The 26,815-nt window shown below is 38.9% G+C and overlaps 1 protein-coding gene across 4 annotated transcripts in view; it reads left to right on the top strand.

Moving 5' to 3' along the window:
- The window catches only part of ENOX1 (ecto-NOX disulfide-thiol exchanger 1), a 341,922-nt gene that overhangs the window by 246,454 nt on the left and 68,653 nt on the right, over window positions 1–26,815 (top strand). For all 4 annotated transcript variants that reach the window (XM_072617159.1, XM_072617157.1, XM_072617156.1 and 1 more), the window contains one exon: window positions 25,169–25,276. In XM_072617159.1, the coding sequence (XP_072473260.1) occupies window positions 25,169–25,276 (108 nt within the window). The remainder of the gene's footprint in view (window positions 1–25,168; window positions 25,277–26,815) is intronic.

Here is a 26,815-nt window from a genome sequence, read left to right as displayed (position 1 = left end):
CTCATCCATCAATGCCTATATGCTGTAGGAAGCCTTCTCTATTCATCATTTACTTAATTTTTAACTGAAGAATGTTGATTCTCATGTCCACCCACATTCCCTCACTATTATGGAAAATTTTACTTACTTCCCTTCTTAGACCCCCACAAATAACCTTGACTGTCTGTACATAGTAGGTGTTTAATAGGTTCTTATAGAAGTCATTGAAAATCAGTTCAATTTGGTGAGGCTTCTCAGGTTATATGACCTAAATTCCTTTTTTTTCATTTGCATAGAGTAAAACCTAATAGAAAGAGTGGGGAAAATACAGCATTTATTTATTGACATTTTAGCTCTAAAAACAAATTTTCAAGCTTCTGGGAGGAGAAAGAGAAAAAATAGGAAAGAGACCCTAATAAAAATTAAGTAGGGAAAAATTCATATCCTCACAAACTATATTTGAGATACTATTAATTTACTTTATCACCAAACACAGCCTCACTAGTTAATATTCCTTCAAAAAATAATGAGGCTATCAGAAGGTTCGAATGAGAGGAAGGAAAATATCATAGTCAAAATATGGCATTCACCTTGTAGACCTCAAGAAAGTTTTGCTTGCTACTTTTAGCTGTATTCTTCTAGATCTTGGCAGAGAAGGCATGCAGTTATGATGAAGAAAGAGGGTATTATGAGTGTCACCTCTCAACACCTTCTAATGATGTCACTGTGGTCAAATTCACCTCTCAGTTTCAGTTTCTTCATCTGCAAAATGGGGATGGTCTTATACTGCATCCCTTCCAGAATTACTGTGAGGGTCAAATGAACTCCATTCTGGGTGCCAGATTTTAAGAAAGCTCTTGATGAGTTGGAGAGTTGGCAGAGAAGACTGGGGAAGAGAGGAATACTAGGTAGGGAATGAGCTCTGTCTTTAAGCATCTGAACAGCTATTATGTAAAATTAGACTTATTCTCCTTATCTTCAGAAGGCAGAGCCATAAGAAATGGGTCCAAGTAGGAGAGACAAATTTAGGTTTAATATTAAAGAAACTGTCTGACCCTTAGATCATCCTTGAGAGTGGTGGGTTCCCCTCCTTGTACTTCTCATGTTAGAGTTAGATGACCTTCAATTCTGATTGAACTTTGTTATAGAGGGAATTCTTTTCAGACAGAGATTGGACCCACTGACCTCCCAGGTCCCTTCCAAGTCCATATTCTGCAATTCTATAAAGTGTACCTTAAATATTTTGACTTCCTAAAGTATTGTAGAAATGTAAACTTTTATGTGGAAGTCCTAAATTAATCTTGCAGTGACTCTGGGAGAGGTCAGGTACCCCCAACTAAGGGTAGATAGAATACATAATTTCTTTTCCCCAAAAGGGGACACTGCCAAGGAAGAGTTATGAGAAGATACTTCCTTATACTACTTTTCAGAGATAGAATATTGTGTATATTGTCAAATTATTTTAAAATGTTTTGTTCAGTTTTGCTGATTTTTTTTCTCTTTTTTTCTTTAAGAAAATTTCTTTGCTCTATAGAATGGTTCTCTGGGAGAAAGAAGGGGAAGGAATATAGCAGGGAATTTGAATGATGTAAAAATGAAAAATATCAATTAAATATATAAGCATGTTAGAAACTAAAAACACATGCTAGACTTTCACACTATGATCATTAGGCAATCTAAACCTTCAAACATAGAAATATGATTAATTCTAATTCAACAACCATTATTAATTGGCTACATGGTGCTAGGTTCAGAAAGTATAAGGATGAAAAATGTCATAATTCTGGTCCTCAAGGAGCTTATACAGTTATAGAATCATAGAGATGCAAGAAATCTCTGAGACCACCTAATTCAATCTGTTGCTGTAAAGGAAACCCATCTTAAACATCCCTGCCAAAGGATCATCACCTCTCTGCTCCAAGATCCCTATTAAGGGAGAGAACCCTAAAAGTACCTCCCACTAAAAGCAGCTCTTTTCACTTCCAAATTGTTTGAAAGTTTCTCCTTACACCAAACCTTTGCAACACCTACCCATTCAATGAGATTCTAATCATGATAATAGCTAATCACTACCATTTATTTATGCAGGAATTTAAGGTTTGCAAACTACTTTTATACATGTTTTCTCATTTTGATGCTCACAACAACCCCAGGAGGTCTGTGCAATTATTGTCTCTTTTTTACAGATGAGGACACGTAGGCTTCTGAGAGGTTAAGTAACTTGCCCAGGGTCAGAGTTAGTATTTGAGGCAATATTTGAATTCAGGTCTTCTTCCCAATTATAGGAACAATGCTCTAACCATTGTGCCATCTGGCTACCTCTAGTTGCTTACTGAATTGGATTACTAAGCACCTGCTGTGTGCCAGGCATTATTCTAGGTGCTGGAGATACAAAGTCAAAAGCAGAAACCCCTTTGCTCCTTGAACAAAGATCATTCGTCTTTCTCTGGACAGCGCTTCCAGGACAGCAATCCCAGCCAGCTTCCATTTTCTTGATTGGCCAAATCTCTTGGCTCCCTTCAACCAGCCTTTGTATGGCATGCGTAACAACTTGGTCAACCTCCTTCAAGCACACTCCAACTTAGCAATGTCTTTGTTAAAATATAGCCCCCAGAAATGGGAGCAGTAATTCTGACATGGTCTGACTGAGGGAGGATAGAGCAAGACAGCCTCCAAGCTTCTGAATATATGACTTTTCCCAAGGTAGCCTAAGGTCACATTCATTTTGTTTTGTTTTATTTTCTTTTTTGGGAGTGTTGCCTTTTTACATTGTTAATTTTGACTGAACTTGCCAAACAATGCACTCTCCCTCGTTCCCCCCATCCCCCCCACCCCCCCTCTGATTTCATAAGCATGCTTCATCTTTGCCCTTGACAAAAAATAATAATAAAGATGACCCAGGACGGATCTGTGAGGTACTCTACTAGAAACAACTCATCAATAACTCTTCTTTGGGTCTCCCAAGATGGAAAAGTCGTCAGTGTAGATGAGGGAAATACAGAGGATGGAACACTTCAAGGCAGCCCCTTATCAGGGCCTTAAAAGAAAGGAAAGGACTTCAGGATGGAGAGATTGAAAGATAGGAGTATGTTTTCTGATTCAGGGAACAAGGTAGATAAAGGCAAGGAAAGAGAATTGAGCATAAAAAAGGTGGAGGGATGGATTCCAGTCTAACTTGGACAGATGGAACCCTGGATACATGAAAGAGAGTAATGAGAGATAAGGATGGAAAAGTATATTTTAGCCATATTGTCAAGGGACCTGTTAAATTTATTGGGTAAGGAATAGTAAAGTCTCTTAAGGTTTTTAAATGGAGGGATGATGCAATTAGACTGCATCAGGACAATTATGCAGGTCAAAGATATAAAAATATGACTGTAGTAGGGATATGCTAGAGACAGGAAGACCAAGTAAGAGCCCATTTCAGAAGCTTAGGTGAGAAGGAAAGAAGGCCTAGAGTAGAGTGGTAACAGTGGGAGTTGAAAGATAGAAATTAATTCAGAAGTTAAGGTGTTAAGTAGAATTAACTAGATTTGGAAGATGGTTGGTTAAAGGAAGAGTTAGAGAAACAGAAGAAGATGGAAGAGAGGGAGAGGGGAGAGAGAGGGAGGGGACTAGGGAAAGGAAGAGGGAGAGAGGCATAGTCTATGATGACTTCAGAGTTTAAGGCTAAGTGACTTGGTTTGGTAAAATGGTGGTATCATCAGCAGAAGATGGAAAATTAGGAAGAGATGGTTTGTTTATTTTCGGGAAAGATGATTAATTCATTTTGGGGACCAGCTTAATGAATCCATGTGCTCTGGCCTTGAGTCCACAGCATTGTGGTTTGGCAACTCAACATTGTCCCCCAGTTCTGTCTTAAACCCTGAGTTATTGCAGAAGGCATTTCTGTATGTATATAACAGGTGTCAGACTCTCAACCAGACTGCGTAATTACCCATCCCTCAGCTGGGCTGTATAGTTGGTAGTGGGCCAGGGTTTTCTATACACAGCTGGTTAGATAAAGGAAACATGAGTATCATGAAGGACTAGCCAGTTTCCTATGAAAGCAAAAAACTGTGGCTATAGAGAATCATCTTTGGTAGGGGAAATGAGTTAGAAGATGTACAAGAAGAACAAGTTGGAAGTACCAGGTTAAGTAATAAGAAAAGTGAGGACATAAGGGTAATATTTTCTTAGGTACCAATACCATATCCAACCAGGAGAAGAGGCAGAGAGGATAAGAAGCAATCCAGAGAAGACAGAAACCAGTCTTAACAAGTTTCCCAAGGCCTTCTATATAGAATTTTGAAATGTTGACTGATACATTAACTAACTTTTGAGAGTTAATGTTAAAATTGAATGTTCAGAATTGAAAATTGAGCCCAAATATATATGGTATTTACCCAAGGGCTAGACTTCCTTTGTTGAATAAATAGTCATCAAGGGCAGCCATATTGGTCAATGCCTAACTGGCTCTGCTGTTCATCAATCTGATTGGTCAGTTAAGACACAGTCTCTGGAGGGGCAGCTTCTTTAGTTTGAATGTTAATTTTTTTTCTTATCTTTTTGTGCCTTCAATATGTACTAGCTTCTTGGAAGAGGAAGGGGAGAGAGAGAAGAGAATATGAATTTTTCTTCCTAATTCATCAGAACTAAAACCTAATTTTATGAAAGTCCAAGGAAAGGAAGGATAAAAAAGATTATATATTATATAGGTTATGATATTAAAGGTTATGATATATTACATGATCCTTTGTCCAAAGAGAAGGCATTTATACAATGAATAAATATATAATAAGATTACTTCTAGTCTCCTACTCACTTACTATTAGGTTTTTAGACTAGTGGATCCAATAAAGGGATGCTCTTGATCTCTCTCTTACCCCACACCTCACACATAGTTATTCAGTTCATTTATTTCCTACCTGATATATTTTAGTTTTGAGTCAAGTAATACTCAATCACAGTTGGTTCCATTGGCCAGCACAGCTTCAGGGATGTATATTTTCATCTAAGATTTACATTCTAGCTTGAGTAAGTCATTTATCGAACCAGTGCATTACATATTTTCAATCATTTAAACACAGACAGAGAGGTATTCCATGATTTTGTCCTTCACTAATTCTCTGCATCTCTTGTCTTCTTTCCTCCAGGTTTATATTTCTTCCCTAGGGGTTCGTAATTCTTATCTTCAATGCTCCTCACAATTTATTTCAGAAAGGTTTTGGTAATAGCCTAACTGCAAAGTCCATAAAAATGCTGGCATGCTGAGTTTCTTTTTACTATATAATTTTTTTTCCTGGTAATCCTCCCATTTATCACTCCAAGTCATTGGGAGGAGGGGGTACAGAGTAATTTAGGGACTAGACATCTGTTAATGTAAGCTCAGTTTCATTTCAAAGAATTTCGAGAGTATTCAAGATCTCCCAACGCTTGTCTTTCATAGACCTCTGTTTCCTTATTGAATAGACTGGTCTCTGGATATTGTACTTCCTTCATTCAAATCTGCAATGTTCTGACCATTCCTGATATTACATCCAGATCTCTCCTCACAACAAACATGACGAATTAGCTGTGCATTCTTACCTATGAAATGACATTGAGCCTAATGTGAAGATGCCTAGGATTTTTCTTTATTGATTTTTTTTCCTAGTCTCACATTCATTTTCTCACTTTTGTTAACAAACAAGGATTTAGCATCATAAAATATTAGAGATGGAAAATGTGGCAGAAATATTCTAGTTTAACCCTTCCTCATGTATGAATGAGGAAAGTGAAGGATGAGAGAATTAACTGTCTACAAGTTTGTACCTAGTTAGTAGCACAGCTAGGAATAAACAGAAGTCTCCTGATGCCTAAATCCAGCATATCTTTAAAACTATCACATGAAATTGCCTCCTCAAATTGTTTTTCATTCTAGAATACTTTTTAAAATTTCCATTATTTCAAATCACTTTCCAAAAAAAGTGATTTTCCAAGTCACTAGAGGAATTGTTGATTTTTTCCACAGATATTGGGCAGACATTTATTATTTAGAATCTTACCCATGGCTGATTACTGAATGTCTGGACTCACACAAATCCAAATTTATATTGGAAGGTTTTCCCATGATTTCTTTTGCTTGTGTCCCTACCTAGGAGCTTTCCCTTGAGATCCTCTGCATTTGGCTCATTCCTAGCTCTCATCTAGGGGTCTTCAGTTCCTTTGCAGGTATGAGTTGAACAAAACACGGAACATAAAACAAGTGTGTTTTACATATCATAAAGCATGCGGAGAGTACTGCTCATGACCTTACTGGAAGTTCATACCTGCTACAGGAATCAGGTTGATGTAACTCTGCATGCCACACCGAGATAGAGAACTGCCTGAGTAAGAGAAGAAGAGCCCAGAGATTTGGGGCAACCCTTCTCCCAGACACTGATATAGTTTCAATAGTCTAATTGTGCCACTCTAGGACTGAGGCTTGTCCAAGAAGGGGAAAGAATTCAGGGTAACCAAAGAGCTGACTCTCCCTGTTCTGTATAGTTTGCAGTTCCAGTGAATTGGAATATAAGGTCTCTGATCTTTGAGTTCATGCTTCTCTTCCATGCTGATCTTGCATTCTGCCTTCAGTGCTCCATTTTCTCTTGGAAAAGGCTACTACCTCCAAGTACTCCAGGCCTGCCCAGCATCGCTGTAGCTCTAATCATCATTCATTGTGATGTTACTGGATCCTGTTATTCCCCATTAAGGTTTGAAGGCTCAGATCTTCTACTGCTGCTAGCCCCCTCAGTGGCTGCCTTCCGTCTTCTCCAGTGTTATCACCAGCACCATTGTAGCTCATTCACTTCCTTTGCAAAGTATTAGTTCTTTCAGAATGAGATAGCCAAGGCCAGTACACTGCAAGGTGAACATTTCCCATTCTATAATTAGTCAGATCTGTTCTCCAAATTCCTGAGATCAGAGAAGGCTAACAAGACCATCTAACTCACCCTTATCAAACCAAAAAGTCTTAGCTCTTATTTTAGCTGAGGAAGGAGGACTGAATTCCATTCACATCTTCCATGTCTCTGGGTATAGGGAGTTTCTCTTTACCTTCCCCACTCTCATTTGCCATTTTCTGTTGAAGCTTATTTGGTAAAGAGGCTGTGGATAGGAGAAAAATCCTTCATCTTTCTAATTCCCTTCCACCTTGCCCACCCAACATTACCTGTAAGGCCACTCTGTACAATTACCTTAAGGCTTGGAGAGCCTTCAAGAAAAAAATGAAAGTGGAAGGCTCAAAGCTGGCTGCCACTTCCAACAACCATGTGTCAGTTGTAAAGGTTTGGAGCTAGAGTCCCCTATGCAGAATTGCAGACTCTCAGAGCAGGCAGAGCTCACTGATCCTCTAGTCTAATTCTAGCCTTTTGCAGATGGGGAGACCGAGGCTCAGATGGGTAAGGTGACTTGTATGAATTCATACTGCCAGGAAGGTCTAAGCTGAGATTTGAATTCAGATATTCTGGTTTTTTACTCAATACTCTGTCTACTATGTGGTCATGACATAGTTTTGGTTGTTTTTAGTTGTATCCAACTTTTTGTGACCTCATTTGGGTTTTCTTGGCAGAGATACTGTAGTGGCTTGCCACTTCCTTCTCCAGCTCATTTACAGCTGAGGAAACTGAGGCAAACAGGGTTAAGTGATTTACCCAGGGTCACACAGCTAGGAAGTGTCTGAGGCCAGATTGAATTCCAGATTTATCTTTCTGACTTTCAGCCCAGCACACTATCCACTGCACTGCCTGGCTGCCCTAACTGTCCACTATGCCCTACCATAAAAACAAGGCCCTTGTTGCAGCCCACATTTGAGTGGGATCATTATAAGCAGCTGAATGGTATGGTGAATAGACCACTGGGTCTGAATTCAAATCTGATCTCAGACACTTATTAGCTGTTTGTCCCTGAGCAAGTTACTTAATCTCCTTCTGCCTCAGTTTTCTCATCAACAAAATAAGAGTTTATAAATTACCTACCTCCCAGGGGTTTTGTGGGATAAAGTGCCATAATTTTTGTAAAAGTACTTTGTAATCTTTGAAGTGATGTATAAATAATAATTATTAATATTGTTATTGTCACGTCATCATGTTAATTCTGATGAGAAAACTAGCTTTTAGGATTTCAGAGAAGCCTTTAAAAATAGTTTAATTCAATAGGACAGTAATAACTTTCATTATAACAATAATGCTGTACTGTCCTGAAAGAGTGATAGACAAAATGAGGTAACCAGCCTCCAAAAAACAGCAGTGTCTGTGTGCCTCCCAGGCACGTCTGCTTTAGCATTTTGGTCTCTAGGTCATGTAGGAAGTCTGGGAAATGTGGGGGCTCATAACCTTCCCTGGGAGTTTCCTTAAAAATTGCATCAGGAGTCTTTATGTTCACACAGCACAATTATCCTGCACAGCCATCTGAGCACTGCAGAAGCCTTAGCTCATCTTGGGAAATAATTCAGTTTTTATTTGTCTCCATTTTACTTAGGGAACAACTGAGACCCAGAAAGGTTCCAGAGCCTACCTGGAACCTTTCCATTAGGAATATTTGAAGTGTGTAACCAGAACAGTAGACAAAGCACCAGGACTCAACTTTCATTCCTATGGATTATTATATTGGGGACATGAGGACACTAAATGAGACTCCAGTGGGAATCAGGGAATAAGCCACAATGCCATTGCTGGTATCTTGCTTGGCCAGTGCCCACAAAGATGACTTCTGGGCAGGAGAATCCATGCTGTTGCCCCACTCCAAATGCAAATGAGTGGTTATGGCCCAGAAAAGGAAGCCCAAAGACTCCAGTTGTCAAGGAAATGATACTATGAGCCCTCATAGTATTGTTTGTCCATCAACCTGCTTTGATGATGCTGTCTATAATAGTAACAACAACTCATCTGTCCATCTATCTATTTATGTGTCTGTCTATGTATATGTATTTATAAAGGGCCATAAGGTTCGCAAAACACCTTCCCTGCACCAATCATGTCAAGTAAATAGTACAAGTATTATTATCTTCATTTTACATACAGATAAACTGAGGTTTGAAGGAGATAAGTTGCTTGGTGTCATACCTTTGGTAAATCTAGGAGCTAGAATTGGAACCCATGGTTCTCCATTCTTTTCATCATGCCACTCAATATCTGGTGTGCCCACCACATGCACACACTCATCTATCTATCTGTCTGTCTGTCTATCTATATTATATATAGACACATACATATATACAAATATATGCATGTGTGTATATGCATGTGTGCATGCATATATACATACACGTATTTGTTGTAGATCACCTCTTCATCGTGAGTCACATCCATAGCTAGGTTGGGTTTTCCCAAAAGACAATGATGTTAACTCTCTTTGTCCTCTAAATCTTTTTTAGAATCATTTGCATTGTGATGGTATTCCTGTTGTTACCAGCTAGCCAGAATACAGCTTAGTATGCCTACTCCTGCTAAGAACATTTCCTCCATTAAAAAAAATAAGAAAAGATAATGGAAGCAGATTATCAACCTTCTCCCTCCCCTGAAAAAAGTGAGAGAAGGGCATAAAAATATTTCTCTTATTCTTTTCCTTTTAAAGAATTCAGTCATCAATACAGATCCTGCCATTTTCTTCTGTCCCTAGAACATGAGCTTGGGAAACACTGGGAAACCAAATGTCGTATGTGGCTTTTTCATCAAGATGCTGATGTTCGGAAGCTGGGCTTTTAGCTGATTTCAGCAAATGTGCTTTGGCAGAAATGTTCATTAAAAAAGACATTAGTTAGTCTCTCATATATAATGTTAAAATGCCTTCACTTACTGCTCATGGGAAAAATTAATAAGTGTTTGGGGTGTCTTCCTTCGCAGGATGTATTGAGGTTGGTATTAAAGTACGAGGAAACAGCTCCAATTTCTCTGAATTTTAACACTTGGAGAGTTTCAGGAGTTTGGTGGATTTGTTTGCTTGCTTTTTATTTTGGGTTGGTTTTTTATTTGCTTATTTTTTATAATAAACTTGTTAGCATTTCTGGTCATACGGGCATCATTCTTTGTACTGGGTCTGTGTAATTCAGCTCACTTCTATAATGTTTTCTATATTTAATGTTTCAGAGGTAGAGAAGATTGGTTTAAAATAATAATTTTCTTTCTGCACTTTCTAGATCTGTGCATAGTGGGTGGTATATATTCAGTAGATTTCAGCTCCAGAGATGAGAAATGTGTAAGCTCTTTTAACTCCTTTTTCAATACAACTGATCAAGTTTATTTTTCTTTCTTCTTAAAATGACTTTAGTCACTTTTAAGAAAGCTACCAGCTTGAAACTGTTACAGGATCCCCTGCTTTTAACCACAGGCAGGCTCCTTAGAGAATCTATTCTTTCCAGCAGTGTCCCTTGGCCATCCATTATGGATTAGAAAACCAACGTGTCCTTGAATGTTTAGAAGAGGACAGCATGTGACATCCAAGAGTAGTTTTAAGCTCTGCAGTACAATCCATTGGAAAAAGGTTCCTCAACAAGGCTGTAAAGTTCTTTGCTTTAAGGATAGGAACTATTTCATCCTGGTCCTTTTATTTATAGCACATTTCACAGGGCCTGATAAATAACAGGCACTTAATGAGTGCTTATTGACTTATCAATTAATTAATAGATTTGCTTAAAACTGATTAGCATGTTTTGGAACCCGCCAAGTATGGCACAAACCCAGTAGGGGGCTACTAGTCCTTGAATGTGGCAAAGGGCTCCTGGTGCTTGCTACAGACCCAGGCACCCAGAAACTGCAGGGACATAGTAGGTTTTGGAATCATCTATAGGTCAATTTAGAAATTAAAAATTTAGAAACTTGTTAACATTGAATTAGTTCCAATAAAAATTCGCCTTTAATAAGGCTTTAAGAGTGTGTATATGTTAAAAATTGTCTTTCCATCTAATTGAGAAAAAAATATTATTTTAAAAAGTGTACATGATAATACCCTTCTAAGCTCAATTAATGGGAAAATATTGTTCTGTTTATTTTTACATAATTATCATTTACATTTACATAATTAACATAACCATTAGACATATAACTAATATTGAGATTAATCAAATAACCTTGACATTACTCAGGGTCTTGATTTCCCTTGATATTTCCTCCTGCAGAATTAGTTGTGATCATTTCTGCTTTTCCGCTATTGTAATCCAGCAAGCATAGCATTTTCTACATCCATAACTGCTTTCTTGAAACTATAATCAAGACAACCCTGATGTCTTAAAAGCTCAGGGTGGATGAGGCCAGGTACAACGGGCTTGTGGTGGGATAGCAAGCTTCTGAGCTGAACGCAGCCAAATTTGTTTTCCACAAATGATCAACGATAGCTCTACATTCTTATAGCCTGGGCAGGATTAGTCAGTCGGTGATGGAAAGCTTGCTAGCTTCAGATGTTCTATGATAACTGAATCATAGCCACTGAGAAGAGAGAACAGTATCTGTTGGCCTTGGGAGCACAATTCAAGACACATCTGTTCAATCAGGTTCTTGCTTGATTGAAGTCAATGAGCTCACCTGGCTGGGGATCTACTGTCATGTTAATATTCTACATTTCTATATTAACAGAAGTACATGTGCCCAGAGGCTGGGCTGGTGACCATGTTGTAGAAAAAATAAGGAAAAAAATAAATTATTCCAGACAAATTGGATTACTCTTTTTGATGGAGTTGCCAGCTTAGATAGTGGAAGGAATTCAGCTAGCACAGTACATAATCATTTGACTAACACACTGGCTCTCTCTCTCTCTCTCTCTCTCTCTCTCTTTGTGTGTGTGTGTGTGTCAGTCTGTCACTCTCTCTCTCTCCATCTTTCTCTCTGTGTCTCTGTCTCTCTCTACCTCTGTCTCTCTGTCTGTCTCTGTCTTTCCCTATCTCTATCTGTCTCTCTGTGCCTCTGCGTGTGTGTGTATGTGTGTGTGTGTGTGTGTGTGTGTGTGTGTGTGTGTCTCAATTGTATGGATAGTGTTAGTCCAAACTGACTTGGCCATGAACACTATTACGTCAGTGGAAAACTAGCCAAAGGATAGGAGGGACAACATGACCATGGAGACTTGAGTATGAAGCACTCTGAATTTTAATCTCAACTCTGTGACAGCCCATTCAGTAGTGGCCAAATCATTTGACCTTACTTATCCTTAGCCTCCACATCTGTCCAAAGAGGATAATGATATCACTTTCATTTTATGTGGCCCTTTTGACATTGAAAAAACTCTGTATACATCTTGGATGTTCTTGCTTCCCATACATCTCAGTAGCACTGGGATATGGAGCCAAACTGAGGTTAAGGATGCTGCCCATCATCCTACAGGGAGTCAGTGGCTGAGTACAATCCAGGCCCATGAATTTCTCAGGACCACTGCCGGAATCTGTCATATCTCTGTTCACCATTCCAGAAGAAAATCAAGTCATTGCTTTGCAATAATTTAGAACTTATTCTTCATCAAATACTCATGGGGGAGACTTATGACAGGAATGATAATGATTCTTTTTTTTTTGCAAATGAGGAAACTGAAACTCAGAGGGTAAAATGACCTGCTCCCAGTCACAGAGTGTGTCCGTACCACCTTTCTGAATCTTTGAACTCTGCATGTCGTTGGATTTCTCTGATCCAGACTACTTGTCATGTTCATTTTCTCCCTCTAATAATGCTGTAGTAGCATCTTGAGAGTATAGTGTTAGTTGTGTAACTGTCAACTATAAATAGTATTCAGATACCCAGAATTATTCATTAATACTGAAGAATTTGTAAATAAAGAAAAAGTGGTCTGTTGACACATCCATTGAAATGGAAAATGGGGAGAATGGGTGGAGGGTGTCAGTACATGGTAAAAGTTCCTGTAGCCTTCTGTCATTTACCCCTTCCATACTTTCCTGTACAAAGATAAGGCAGCGTGATATAAAGGAATGATCTATGGATTTAGAGTCAGAGAACCTAGATTTCAACTTCAGCCCTATTATTTTCTTATTCATGTGACCTTCAAAAAAGTTGCATGTGTAAACAACTGTCTGGGCCTCAGTTTCCTCATCTGTAAAATAAGGGGATTGAAATAGGTGATTTCTGAGGTCCAGATCTCTGATCCTATAATTCATGACCAAAGCAAAGGCTTTGAGATAGTACTGAAAGACCCTAAGTGCCCTTGAATAGAAAGATTTTGTTGGAAAAGTGGTTATCTATGCATGGCACATCAATCTAATCACTTCTCTTAAACAGAATATTTTACATCCCTCAGTTGTACCAGGCAAAGGAAAGTTTACTTAGGAAGGGGATAATACAAAAATAACTGGTCAGGACAAGTGATTGTTAGGAGCCTGCACACTCAGGCATCCTTAGTAATTTCTTAATTATCAAGTGACAAAAACTCTGCTACTTGGAATGAGATGGAGAGAGAGACATAATAACTCATCCCTTCTCCATTCAGCTTCAGCGGGAACAAGAGGCATCTGGAAAGTGAGCTCCAGGGAGCTAGATAGAAAATGTTTTCTATTGCTAAAAGAAGGTTGGACTTCCTTGGTTCAAAACTTGAGGAGCCTATTTGTAAAGGACCGGCACTGCCACTGGCCTTTAGACCTAAGAGGCGGTAGAAGGCACAGCATTGCCTCCAGACCTTGTGGTGTGCTGGCAAATGACTTAAAAATTCTAGCTGGAAGGAAGGTAATTGGATGGGGCCCAAGTTGACCAGGAGTTGTGTGAAGCTCAGGTCTTCCAGATGGCCCTTTCACAAACCTTCTATTGAACAAGTATTTATTATGCATGTGCCAGGTACTCTTCTAAACTCAATGAATCTACAAATCAGAAACAAAACGGTCTCTGTCCTCAGGGAAGTTACATTCTCTTTGGGGGAAGCAACACATTTCACAGATAAGTAAATCACCAAATAGTGATTAATAGTGATTAAAAAAAAATCACTGAATTTGGAGTCACTGGTTCAGTTCTTTGTTGTTACTGTTCAGTTGTTTTTAGGTGTGTCTGACTCTTCATCACCTCATTTGGTGTTTTCTAGGCAAAGATGCTAAAGTGCTTTGCCATTTCCTTCTCCAGCTCATTTCAGAGATGAGGAGACTGGGGCAAACAGGGTTAAGTGACTTGCCCAGGGTCACCTAGCTAGAAAGTGTCCCAGGCCAGATTGAAACTCATGATGGTGGGTCTTCCTGACTCCAGGACCAGCACTGTACCCACTGCACCACCTTGTAACCCTTGAAGTCACTGAATCTGACTTGGAATCTCAGTTCTGCCCCTTGTTTTCTATGTGACCTTGGACAAATCACTCTCTTAATCTGTCTGTTCTTCATTTAAAATGAAAGATTTTGATTTGATGACCTCTAAGGTCCTTTCTAGTTTTAAAACCTAGTTATGAAGTCATTGGAAGAGAGAGATGACACTAGCGAACTTGGGGATCAGGAAAAGTTTCCTGGAGGGAATTTTGTGTGAACTGGGCCTGGAAGAAAGGTAGGAATTCGAAGAGGAAAAAAAAGAGCATTTTCCAACCATGCCAACCTATGATAAGAAATGGAATGTCTTGTAAGGAGAGGTATAGCAAGCATACACATTTGGCTGAAAGTACAGTAAATCCTGGACAAGTTGGTTGGAGCCAAATTTTGAAGAATAAACAAGAGAATGTATTTTATAGGTTGGAGGCAATAAGGAGCTACCAGAGGTTCTTGAGATGTAGCGTAACCTGTGCTTTAGAAGCATCCATCTGACAGCACCACTTTTTAGTCCACGCACACCTCTCTTCATCAGTCCAATTTCTCTTTCATCTTGTTGGGCTTGGCACTGAGACATCTCACCTGGGACTGTCCTCACGTCAAGGATCGCCCTGTTGAGATCTCTTAATGTCAGCAACCCTTGTGTGCCGTCTTTAGGAGCACCATAATGAATGGGCACCATCTGGATGGTTTTACAGTTTGTTGGGGCCAGAAATGCACCTCTGTTGATGTGCTTTCAAGTCCTTCTTAAATCTCTCTCTCTCTCTCTCTCTCTCTCTCTCTCTCTCTCTCTCTCTCTCCCTCTCTCTCTCTCTCTCTCTCTCTCCCCCCTCCCTCTTTCTCTCTCTGTGTCTCTCAGTGTGTGCATGTCTCTCTGTCTCTCTCTGCCTCTCAGTGTCTCTCTCTGTGTCTTTGTCTCTCTTTGTCTTTTTCTCCCTTCTCCCTCTCCTTTATCTCTCTTTTCCCTCCCTCCTTCCCTTTCTCTCTCTTTCTCTGTCTCTCTCCTTTCTTTCCCTCCCTCTCACTGTTTCTCCCTCTGCTTTTCTCCCCCTTCCTTCTTCCCTTCCTTCCTTTGTCTCTCCCTCCCTCCCTCTCCCTTCTCCTTCTCCCTCTTGCCTCTTGCTCTCCTTCTCCATCCTTTCCCTCCCTCCATCCTTTTCCCTCTCTCTCTTTGCCTCTGTCTTTGTCTCCTCTCCCTCCCTCTCACTGTTTCTCCCTCTATCTTTCTCCCCCTTTTCTCTGCCTCCCTCCCTTCCTCTCACTTTTCCCTCTCCCTTCTCCCTCTTTCCTCTCTTTCTCCTCCCTCCTCTCCCTCCCTCTCACTGTTTCTCCCTCTTTCTTCACTTTCCTTCTTCTGTTCCTTCCCCCCCATTAATGACACTGTTATATGATTTTACTTGTAAATGAACAAGTTTCCTTAAGGTCAAAAGCACCCCACCCTATTTTAGTCTTGATATCAGTAAGTACTTGATAAATGGACTAAAAAATGCACTGTTCAAAGCCTGATACCTTGGCTGTCCCTATCTAAAGGGGTTTGCACGAAGCATATAACAATTCATCAAGTAAGACACAAGGTGAACTTTTGAGGTACCTATAAAAAGCCCAAATGGCAGAAAATGAAATTCTTGGAACTGTGTCAGTGGTTCTGGCAGTCTTCTGCCTTTTTTTCCCCTGCTGTAAATAAAGCTGAATCCCATCAGAGGGAGAAGATTGCCTTTCTGCCTAGAAATGAGAATGGCATTTAAAACTCAATATCAGAAAAACTATTGATGAGATTAAGGGCCTAGAAGAATTGATTTAGGAAGAAAGAGCAAAGAAATTAAATATGTATAGCCCAGGATAATAGGATATTAGTCCCTAAACACAATTTCATTTTTGTTATCCAGTGTTCCTATTATCAGTGATCTGAATGGTCTAGTTCCCCCACAGAGACAGCTTTTCCCTATGCGTGTGAGGCATTGCATGGCCCAGAGAGTGAAACACCAGGATCAATGCAGTGGTTCCAGAAGCTTCGTTGCTGTAACATAGAACTAGACGTGCAGGAGGCCTGATTTCGTCCCTTTGGATGCATCCTCTGCCATGCTTTTCAACACTTACAGTAGCTGAAAAATTTTACCTCCTAGTGGCCCAACCTGCTGAATCTCTCAGAACTAATTGAGGCTGCTTCTCCAATGACAAGTGTCCAGTCAATTGGTCACTAGGCCTTTCTAGCTTTAAGAACAGCCAGACTTTGCCACCCATTGACATCATCTTAGAGAACTTACTTCAATGATAAGAGGAGGCACTGAAATAGGACTTCAGTGAAGGGACTGTTCTATAGATATCTTAAAACAAAGCAGTTCTCCACTCCCATTCCCCATCCCCTATGGAAGGTGGTTACAATTTTCAGTACAGCTGGGTTCCAAACAGTCATTAGAAATAAGTATGTATAGAATATTTTTACATGTACATGCCAATTTGTGTCTAATGGTAGCCATCTGGGGGTGTGGGAAGGGAGGAAAAGAAAGAAAAAATGTATACGATGTTTATATATATTTGAAAGGAACAGCAGCTTGTGTTTAGTTGATTTGCAGTTTCATGTACTATGTCTTTTTTGTCACACTATGTTATGAAAATGCTTTTTTATTCCGTAAATTAAAAAAAGAATGAAAGAATACTAGAATTAAAGTCATTGGACCAGGATTCAAATCTCAATTCAGATCCCAATGGCTCTCCCATTGACTGTGTGACAAGTGCTTACCTTTTGGGGTCACAGCTTCCTTTTCTATAAAGTGAGGAGGGGTCAGACCAGAGAACTAGCACAAGATTTCCTTCCTTCCTTCGAAAATCCTGTGATGAATAGTTTCAAACCAGTTCAACTCAACATTCAAATTATAATAATTTTCAGGGACGAAAATTAATTTAATTTTAAAAAATCAAATGATTACCACTCAACAATTAAAATTCTGCCCCCCCCCCCATAATCCAAGGTTTCTGGGAGTGTATTAAGCATAGTTGCCAAATATTTCTATTTCTCTGATGAAACCCTTGCCCCATAGGTTGTAATCACATGAGTCCATACATTCTCACACCCCTTGGTTAGTGTGGTAAGCCAACAACACATGCACCTTGTTCATTAAAATGTGGGTGGTTCCTGTTTATAATTACATATCAGCTGATAAGAGTAGTAGAAAGAATGTGTAACTGGGAGTCAGAAAGACCTGGGATTTTAGTTTAGTTCCACCATTACCTAGCTGTATGCCCTTGGGAAAATGACTTAAGTTTCCTAGGCTTTAGTTTCCTCATCTGTAAATGCGAGGGCTAGGCCAGATGAACACTAACTAACATCTCTTCTAGTTTTAAGATCTTGCATTTCTGTCATTGAATTTAGAAGGGAAGAGAGTTGATGGTTAGAGAAGAATTTTACCAAGAAGAAAAGGAAACACAGGACGCATGCACCCCAGTGTGTGTGAGAGACGTTGGACTAACGTAGGATACAGAGCAGTGTTTGGATAAACTAAACAAAAGGAGAAAGTAAAATTGGCGCAGCTGCCAAATTGCTATTCCATGTTTCTCTCCTGTTCAGGAAACCACAGAGACTCCCCATTGCCTCTAGATTAGAAAGCAATCTTTTCTGGATGGCGTTTGAAGCACATTACAATCTGATTCCAGCCTTGTCTTATCCAGACTTTGCCTGGAATGCATTTCCTTCTACTTTGACTCCTAGAATACTCTGCCTCTTTCAAAACTCACCTCTCATCTCACCTCCTATATGAGGTCTTTATTTTTAACAGATTTTTATTGGTATCTTTTTTTAATCACCTAGATTTCCCTCCCCCTTCTTTTCCCTGTGAGTCATCTCTTATAACAAAGAAGTTTTTGTTTTTCAAGAAAGAAAAAAACAACCAGCATTCTGAAAAAAAGCAACATTATTTGCAATGTTTCACACCCACAGATCTCAATTTTTGCAAAGAAGGTGGGAAAGGAAGATGTCTCCCCTATTTCTCCTTCAAGGTCAAGTTTGTTCTTTATACATTGGTTCCTATTTTTATTGTTTTGTTGTTATACTTTCTTTTTGCGGTGTTGTAGTCATTGCATATGTTGTTTTTCCTGGATCTTCTCACTTTACTTCTCATCAATCCATATGGCTTTCCATGTTCTCTGTATTCATTTGCTTATTGTTTCATACAGCACAATAATATTTTTTGAACCATAATTTGTTTAGCCATTTCCCATTCAATAGGCATCTGTTTTCTCTACTTCTTTCCTACACAAAAAGTAATGCTATAAATATTTTTGATGTATCTGGAGCCTTTCTTTCTTTGACTTACTTGGGCCATATGCCTAATGGTAGAATGTCCAGGCCAAAGGGTATAACCATTCTAGCCACTTTATTTATATAATTCCAACTTGCAGAATGGTTGTCCTTATTCACAGTTCTACCAACAATGCCTTAGTATGCCTGCTTTTCCATAACCCCTCCAACATTGACTGCGTCTTTTGTCATTTGTGCCTGTTTGTTGGAGGCGACATCAAACCTCAAGGCTGCTTTGATTCATGTTGTGTGCTTCTTATTATTAATGACTTGGAACATTCTGTCATGTGATTGTTGATAGTTTACACTTCTTTTGAGAATTCTTTGTTCATGCTCTTTGATTACTCCTCTACTGCGGAACAACTTTTGGTTTTATACCTTTCTCTTAGTTTTCTGTATATCTTGCGTGTAAACCCTTTATCAGACATACTTGATATAAAACTTTATTTTTCCCCGTAGCTGACCACTTTCTTATCCTAGATGTGTTCATTTCATTTTGCAAAAGTGTCTCAGTTTCAAGTAATGAAAACTATCTGTTTTATCTTTTATAATTGCCTCTGTCCCTTGCTTGGTTAAGGATTCATCCCCTACCCATAGATGTGAAAATTATGTGATCAGCTTCTCTTCTAATTTGCAGATCACAGTATGATTTTGAGTCTCTTATAGAATATAGTATAAAATGTTGTTCTAATCTCTGTTGAACTGCTTTCTAGTTTTTTCCAGCTGTTCTTATCAAATACGTTCTTTTCTAGGTAATTTATGTTTTCAGATTCATCAAACATGGATTTGTAGAATAAATTATTTCTGATCCTCCCTTCTCTAGCCTGTTTCGATGATCTACTTTTCTCTTTTTCTCACTGCCACTGAATGGTTTTGATGATCTCTGCTTTATAATATAATTTGTAGTCTAGAATTGCTGTTGCCCCTCCTGAGTCAATTCTTGATCCCCAGAGTTGTCAGGGGCATTCCTTAACTTCCTATCATTTTGCATTTATTTTGAACATCTTTTATATTTGCTCATGTGTGAATCTTATTTTCTTATTCCCAAAAGAATATAAGCTCCTTGAGGGTAGGAACTTGTTTGTTTGTTTGTTTTTGTCTTTCTATCTCAGTGCCTGCCTGGAATATAGGAGATACTTAATAAATGTTTGTTGAGTAAATGAAACTGCTTAGGATGAAATACCTTTAGGAAAAGAATAAGTTTTTATCAAGTACCTAGGCACTTATGCTAGACTTTATATGCTAGGCATTGTGTTAAGCACTTTACAAGTATCTCATCTGATCTTCACAATAACCATAGAGGGTAGGTTCTATTATTTCCATTTTACAGTTGAAGAAACTGAGGCAAACAGGTTAAGTGATGTGTCCAGGGTGGCACAGCTGGTTGTGTTTGAAGCCATATTTGAATTCGAGTCTTCCTGACTCCAGACCCAACTATACCCATCCATTATGCCAACTAGTTGCTTCTAGGTTTAGTTGCATAGACTTGTATATATAGTATTTCATTGCCATATCATGTAACAGGTTTCTTTGCAGCCAATTCTAAAAGCACATATTGTTCCTCAAAATAAACAAGACTTCTGGAAATTACAATGACTTTTTATAGCCCTTGGAGCATGATCAAGATCTTCAAAGAAATAAAAATAATTGTAGTAGCATAGATACCATGAAGAGTTAATATTAATATCCTCCACTCAGTTTTCAACTTCTCAAGAGAAAGGACTGGTGTACACTGTAGGTACTCAAGTGAAGGAGAAGGAGCAAAAACGAAAGCCCTTCTTCTCTAATCCTACCAGGTTACTTGGGTGGTAGCCTCACCTTTGTGGGAATATTTCTTTGTGAGGAAATCTAGCTGACATATTTCACATAGTGAGAATTTGCACTGCTGGTTACGACCTTCATGAAATGTAACCCTCTTTAATCTGTTGGATAGATAAAAGCCTCACCCTGGTAACATAGTGTTTAGAATGAAAATATGAAATTAAAGGGAAAAAAGGAAAATGAAGGGGTTGTCGTTTCTCCCAGGAAAGTGAAATCGCCCACACGGCTCACAATGTATACACAAAAAAGCATGCTCCAAGCAGCCTGGCTAGTCATTGAAAGCGATGAATACCCAGATAGATGATGTTGCTCCAAGGACCTTGAGCTTGGCATGCCCTGATTTCCATTTCAAACTGACAAGTGCCATTTGGTTGCTAGGGCACTGACTAAAGGTAGAACCAGGAAATTTGGGTAGTAGAGGTAGAAGGTCAGTTCCTGGGAGAATGACCTGGATTGGGTTACTTAACCTTTATATGTGCCTATAATTTTCTCATCTGGAAAAAGCTGACAACAACAACAAAAAAAAAGAGCCATATTCTACTAAGCTTTCAAATAGCACATGCAATGCGTTTTGCATTCATAAAAGAGAAAGGCCCATTACCCATCTGACTCTGTCTCCCCAAAGAGTATTACAGAATGCTCCCATTAAGTCTATGGCCTGGAAAAATCATGATATGTCAGGTCTACTGTTTTATTTACCTGTTTGTTGACCACCAGAGCGTTTACATCTTGATTGACATATGAATAATTATCTGATTGGTACCCACTCATTTACAACCACCCAAAATGTAATGCTGCATCTGTTTAAGGCTGTATTCTCAAATGTTAAATTGAAATCACCCTGCAGTCAACCAATACAGCAAGGCAGTCATCCGAACTAAGTTCTGATTGCTCTCACTGACCTTGAACTTTTGTCACCTGGAGCACTTCGATACCTGACAATTCAACTCCACCTCTCCCCACAAACTGTAAAGCTTCATATATTTCAAATGCAAGTAACCAAAGGCAGTGACTTTTTCAATTACCAGGTTTAGATTATCTCACTGTTTTCCCAACTCATCCACATGAATGGAAAATTGCAGCTACTTGACTCAGACCCTATTTGGAATAGACAAATACTAGATTCATGAGCTTTTGCTATAGAAATAAATTAGTAGTCATTAATGATATTGAATATAGAGACATTCCAGATGGTAGCTATTTTTTAAATCATTAATAGTATTGCTCCTTCTGTGGATGGGGAACAGGAAAGATGACAAAACACTGACTTACTGAATGGATTTTCATGACCTTATTCAGAAACACTTTCTTCTAGGTTAAAAAAAGAAAATAGCAACTTCTTCATTTTATCACAAGTGAACCAAAAAGATTTTAAATGAAATAGCGTCTTCCTTTAATAGCATTCATGTATACTCATGTATGCAGAAATTGGTGGTATTTTTACTTCCCTTTCTAGACTTTGGATCAATCCCCCAGAGTAATAGGAAAACCCAAGATTTATACCCAGATGTGTGCAATCCCAATAAATGAAGCCCCTAGAGGCTGTATCCACTATGCAGTTCTTAGGGGTCCCTTAATTCATTTGACCTGCAACTAGACTTCGTAGTTTCTACCATTTTAGGGAGCTGGCTATAAATATACTGTCTAGCACTGACATCATTAGCACAACGCTGAGGTCATCCCATCCATCCTTGAACCGCAGTCCAGGTAATTACAGAATTGAATAATAGACTTGGATTAAGGATATTAAACATGATGTAATAGGCATGACATAACTAAGGCAGTATGGACTATGTTGGCCATAGGTCTCTCTGAACCTCCATTCTGATCTGTAAAATGGTGAAGATATTTCCATTACCCATCTCACAAGATCATTTCAAGGAAAATATTGTGTAAACCTTGGATTACTAGGTAATTATGAGTTATTATGTAGGTAATACTAGAGGGAATCCACCAAGGAAGTCCTTGAGAATGAACCCCTTCTAAATTCTCAAACCACCACCAGTGAGCTTCACAACTGGTACGTCTACCCATAGGACTTGGTGATAGCTCTAGGAAGCAGTAAGAAAATAAATTGCACCATGCCTGGCATGTGTTCACAGATATTCCAGGGTGGCATTTCAAAACTTCATCATGTTGAAAGCCTGTGCTGATTGAGACATACCATACATATTCCATACATAGCTGAGAAACCATTTTCAGTCAAAGCATTTAACTCTAGTGACTGAGGTCCTAAAGTTAAAGGTCATTAACTTCCTCGAGTTTACCACTAGTTGATGAGCTCACAGATCTACAGTAAGGAAGACACTCAGAAGCCATCTAGCCCATCCCCCTCATTTTACAGGCTTACCTTAAGTCACTTAAAGAGTAAATGTTGGTAGTAAGATTTGAACCCACATTATTTCTGAAATCTGTATTATGCTTTTACTGGCACCAAGGATGTGGAGCCAATCTGGCATAGTTAATAGAATTCTGGACTTGTAGTCAGAAAGACCTGGGTTCAGATAACACTGCCAACTCATACTAACTTTGTAACCCTGGGTAAATTCAGTTATTCTCTCTGCGATCTTCAGTCTTAGGCAGGGGTAGAAGGAATTCTCCATGCTGAGGCAATCACAGATTCCTGCTGTATTCAATCACTGATCCTTCTTGTATTTGTGCATTAACAAGGACAGAAGGATTTTTTTTAAAAAAATAATAAATCATCTCAACAGTAATCAGGCTATCAAATTTTTATGAATTCAGTCAATCAATAAGTATTTTTGAGAGCCTGCTTTATGTCTGACCTTGTGCTAAGGACTGCGAATAAGATTACCATGTGAGAAAACTCCCATTCTTGATAAGCTTTCATATGGTTTGGTGCTATTAGGAATTACACATTGGATTCAAGGATACCCAACTTGAACATACAATTTTCCCACCCTTCATTTAGTTAATTTTTTGACAGGGATTCAAACCCTGCTTTTATAAGGGTCCCATGAACTGAAAACTAATCTTGTATTTGGTGAGCTGGGTATTCAAACTCCCTCAGAATGGTTCTGGGAATCATGAAAAAAATGGAAAAAAGGAAATGTATCTTCTCCCATTGGTTGTCCATTCATTATTTGTAGGCTTTTGACTCAGTGTCAAAGTACTCAATAAACTTTGTAGATCCTATTCTTTAATCGGTTGTCATGTAGATTGTTATATGAACACATGAGCTGAGAGGGATATGGTGTGGTGGGTGGTAAGACAGTAGATTGAAGTGAGAAACTCTTAGACACAAGCACACAAAATTTGTTACTGGGGCGAAAAATGAAGAATGATAAACGTCTAACTAGCACCCAACTGGGTTAAAGAGGTCTATTCACTGAATGGGCATTAACTCCCGTTAAGTGAGTACCTGAAAAGGCCAACATCTCCCATGGCATCCTGGGTCATCTCCAGTCATCCTAATGAATATCTGGTCACTGGATCCAGATGGCTCAGGAGGAGAAAGTGAGGCTGGTGACCTTGCACAGCCCTCCCTCACTCAAATCAAAGTCAAGTGCAAGTCATGTCATCATTTCTCTGATGTCATGGTCCTCTTCAAAAACAAAGGATGAACTCAACAAGCACATGATGGGACTCGGTATTTTTTCTGGATGCCTTTTTTTCTGGCCTGATAAGTTTTTGAAAGTTTCTTCAAATCCCTCCAGTTGGTTGTTTTCAACATCAATAATTCAGCATCCACAATCATTCAAGTCTTGCCAGTTCAGGCTTTGCCATGTGACTCAGCAGCCAAACTTGATGAGACGCTGAAGAAGCCTCCTTGATGCCTGAGACAGCTAACTCCGTGTCATGAATGCTTGAATGTTTTCATGTTATTAATGGAGGGTTCATGATGGGTAATTGCAAAAGAAATAGAACTTGTTTTTTTCAAAGCACTCATCCTTTATTTTCAAAGGAAATCGTTGTTTTCCAAAGCTCATGAAGAGGTTATGTTTTTTCCTAGACTACATATATATATAACATTTTTCCAAGTGGGAGTCAGCATGGTGGGAAAAATATTGGCTCTGGAGTCAGAGGAGCTGAGTTCAAATTGGGCACTTGGGCACTTTTAACCTGTGTGACCTTGAGCTAGTCATTTAATCTCCTTAGGTCTCAGTTTATCTTTAAAATGGAAAAGTTGGAACTGCATGGCCTCTGAGATCCTAGTTATAGGATCCCAAATGAAGCAGAGCTGGTGACTACTGACTTTCAGGCAGCTGCCCTTAGCCTGCCGGCACACGAGTTACAGTTCAGAGGGTGAGGAGAAGCCCAGAGTTTACAAACATCCTCAATCCCAGCAATACTTTGAGTGTTCCTGCTTAAAGATAGCCATGCAGGTCAAAGCTTAGTGTTTTGATGGCTTATATCAGCAGTTTTCTTGGCTGATCTATGGATTGCTGTTGGACTCTGGTCACCATCAAAACAGAATCAGAAGAAAGATCTTTACCATTCCCCAGCAGCTTAGTATAGTAACTTCACAGAATATAATTTTACAGAGAATGGAATGTCTTTAGGCCAGTGACTAATTATATTAAAGGTCTGAGCTTTTAAAATTATGTCTGCCCAGTATGTGCCTTGGTCTTTTAAAACCACAGAGTACGTTTCTACAAATAAGAATTTGTTCAAAAGGATATGACAGTTCTTCCATGGAAGATATAGTACCCCAGAGTTTGGTGCTTTAATATAACAAATAACTTAGCCATGTATTAAGAAATGCAGCCCTCCTAGAGCTCTGCAGTAGAGGGGAAAATACACAGAAAATAGATAATCATTCTCTAACGATTGAGTGAACGTTGTGACTATTTGAAAAACCCCTGGCCTCCGAACTCCCTAATCATAAATGTCCTTTATATTCACAGCAATTATTGACCATTCAAGAAGAGCTGAAAAACAAAAAGTCTGAACTGGAGCATGCAAAGGAGGAGCAGAGTCACACACAAGCATTATTGAAAGTTCTGCAGGAACAAGTAAGCTGCTAAATGAATGGGACAACTCTAATTTATCCATCAATTCAGACATACAAAGTGTGTCTCCCTTGTGCTTCATGTATGCAAATACTGGCAGAAGTTAATCTATGGTGTAATTTGCTTATACCTTGTCAACCCCCTCCTGTCTTGGCTGGTTAGAATTTGCAATCCAAGGGCCGCTGCCTTTGTTCTCCATTCAATACCTCAGTAGGCAACACACACCAATGATGTGTGAAGGTGTTCTCCCAGAAGACAAATAAATTTTGATAAAGTTTAAAAAATATTGGGAAAGTAAACATATTTCAAAGTAAGCAGTTGTTTTCTGTTAAGTCTAATTGTGAGGGAAATGAGTTTTGCATAGCCTATGGTATTTCTGCAGACACATGTATACAAAAGACTGATTCATGGTGACATTAAAAAAAAAAAATGCCCCGTGTATCAGGGTACTTATCTAACCATAGGGAGAAGCAAACCTTTTCTATAAAGTCAGTAAATCTGATCATTACATTTGGGCTTTCTTTGATACTGAAGTGTGGCCTGACATTGATAAGGGGATTTGGAAGTATTGTCTTACAGCAGGGGAAGATGGATTGTTCAGCAGCACAGGGAAATCTGAACCCTTCATCTGTAGAACCGGAGAAGAAGGGGAGTCAACTGTGGGGAGTCAGGGAGAGCTCTTGAAATGTATTTCCAGCACTGATCTTTGTTCACTACTACAGACCTAATGGGTCTTAATTAGGTTAAAGGAAATTTCAGAGAGCAAGCCCAATCTTTTGGGTCTTATCAAATTTAGGGTTATTATTATTTTAATGTAACTATTGGTTCTAAAGAGTAAAATCAAGAAGCATTTATTAAATATCTACTGTGTGCCAAGCTCTAGGCTAAGCACTGGAGATACAAAGAAGGACAAAAAATTAAATACCTTAAAAGAATTCACAATATAATGCTGTGGTGAGAGAGAATTAGAGTGAACCAAAAATATGTAATGAACCCCATTCATCACAACCTATCAAAATATAAAGTAGCCCTGGAAACCATACCTGAAAGTCTCAGCCTCACCTCTTGCATGGTACAAAAAGAGATGGTCAGTAAATGCATCTAGCAAACATTATTAAACACCTACTATGTGTTTCTTGCTTTGTTTTGTTCCCTCCAACTAGTCCATTTTTGTAGCTTATAGGACTTCTTTACCCTAAAACAATAGTAATAATAAAGAACCTTTATTTCCTTCCTAATGACAAAGGTTATCTAAGTTCTTCAGTTTAATTAGAAAGTTTCAACTCCAATCATTAAGGTAGATTCTGAGTGTTGAAGTAGTCCAAATTCTGAAATACATTAGATGGAACAAAGAGGAAAGAAAATGTAGAGAAATTATACTCAAATGGGAACTGCAAAAATAAATAAAGGGATAGAAAATAAGGTCTTCAAGGAAAATCTCAGGGAAGTTACTTACATACATGCATACATATGAGATTATAGCTAGGGAAAAGAAGGCCAAGGACAAGTAGCTAATGGTCTTCAAGTATGTGAGAGGTTGTT

This window comes from Notamacropus eugenii, chromosome 6 (genome assembly GCF_028372415.1).
Source record: "Notamacropus eugenii isolate mMacEug1 chromosome 6, mMacEug1.pri_v2, whole genome shotgun sequence".
Classification (NCBI taxonomy): Eukaryota; Metazoa; Chordata; class Mammalia; order Diprotodontia; family Macropodidae; genus Notamacropus; species Notamacropus eugenii.
The sequence above is the reverse complement of the archived record's forward strand: the minus strand, read 5'-3'. Positions and strand labels throughout refer to the sequence as shown.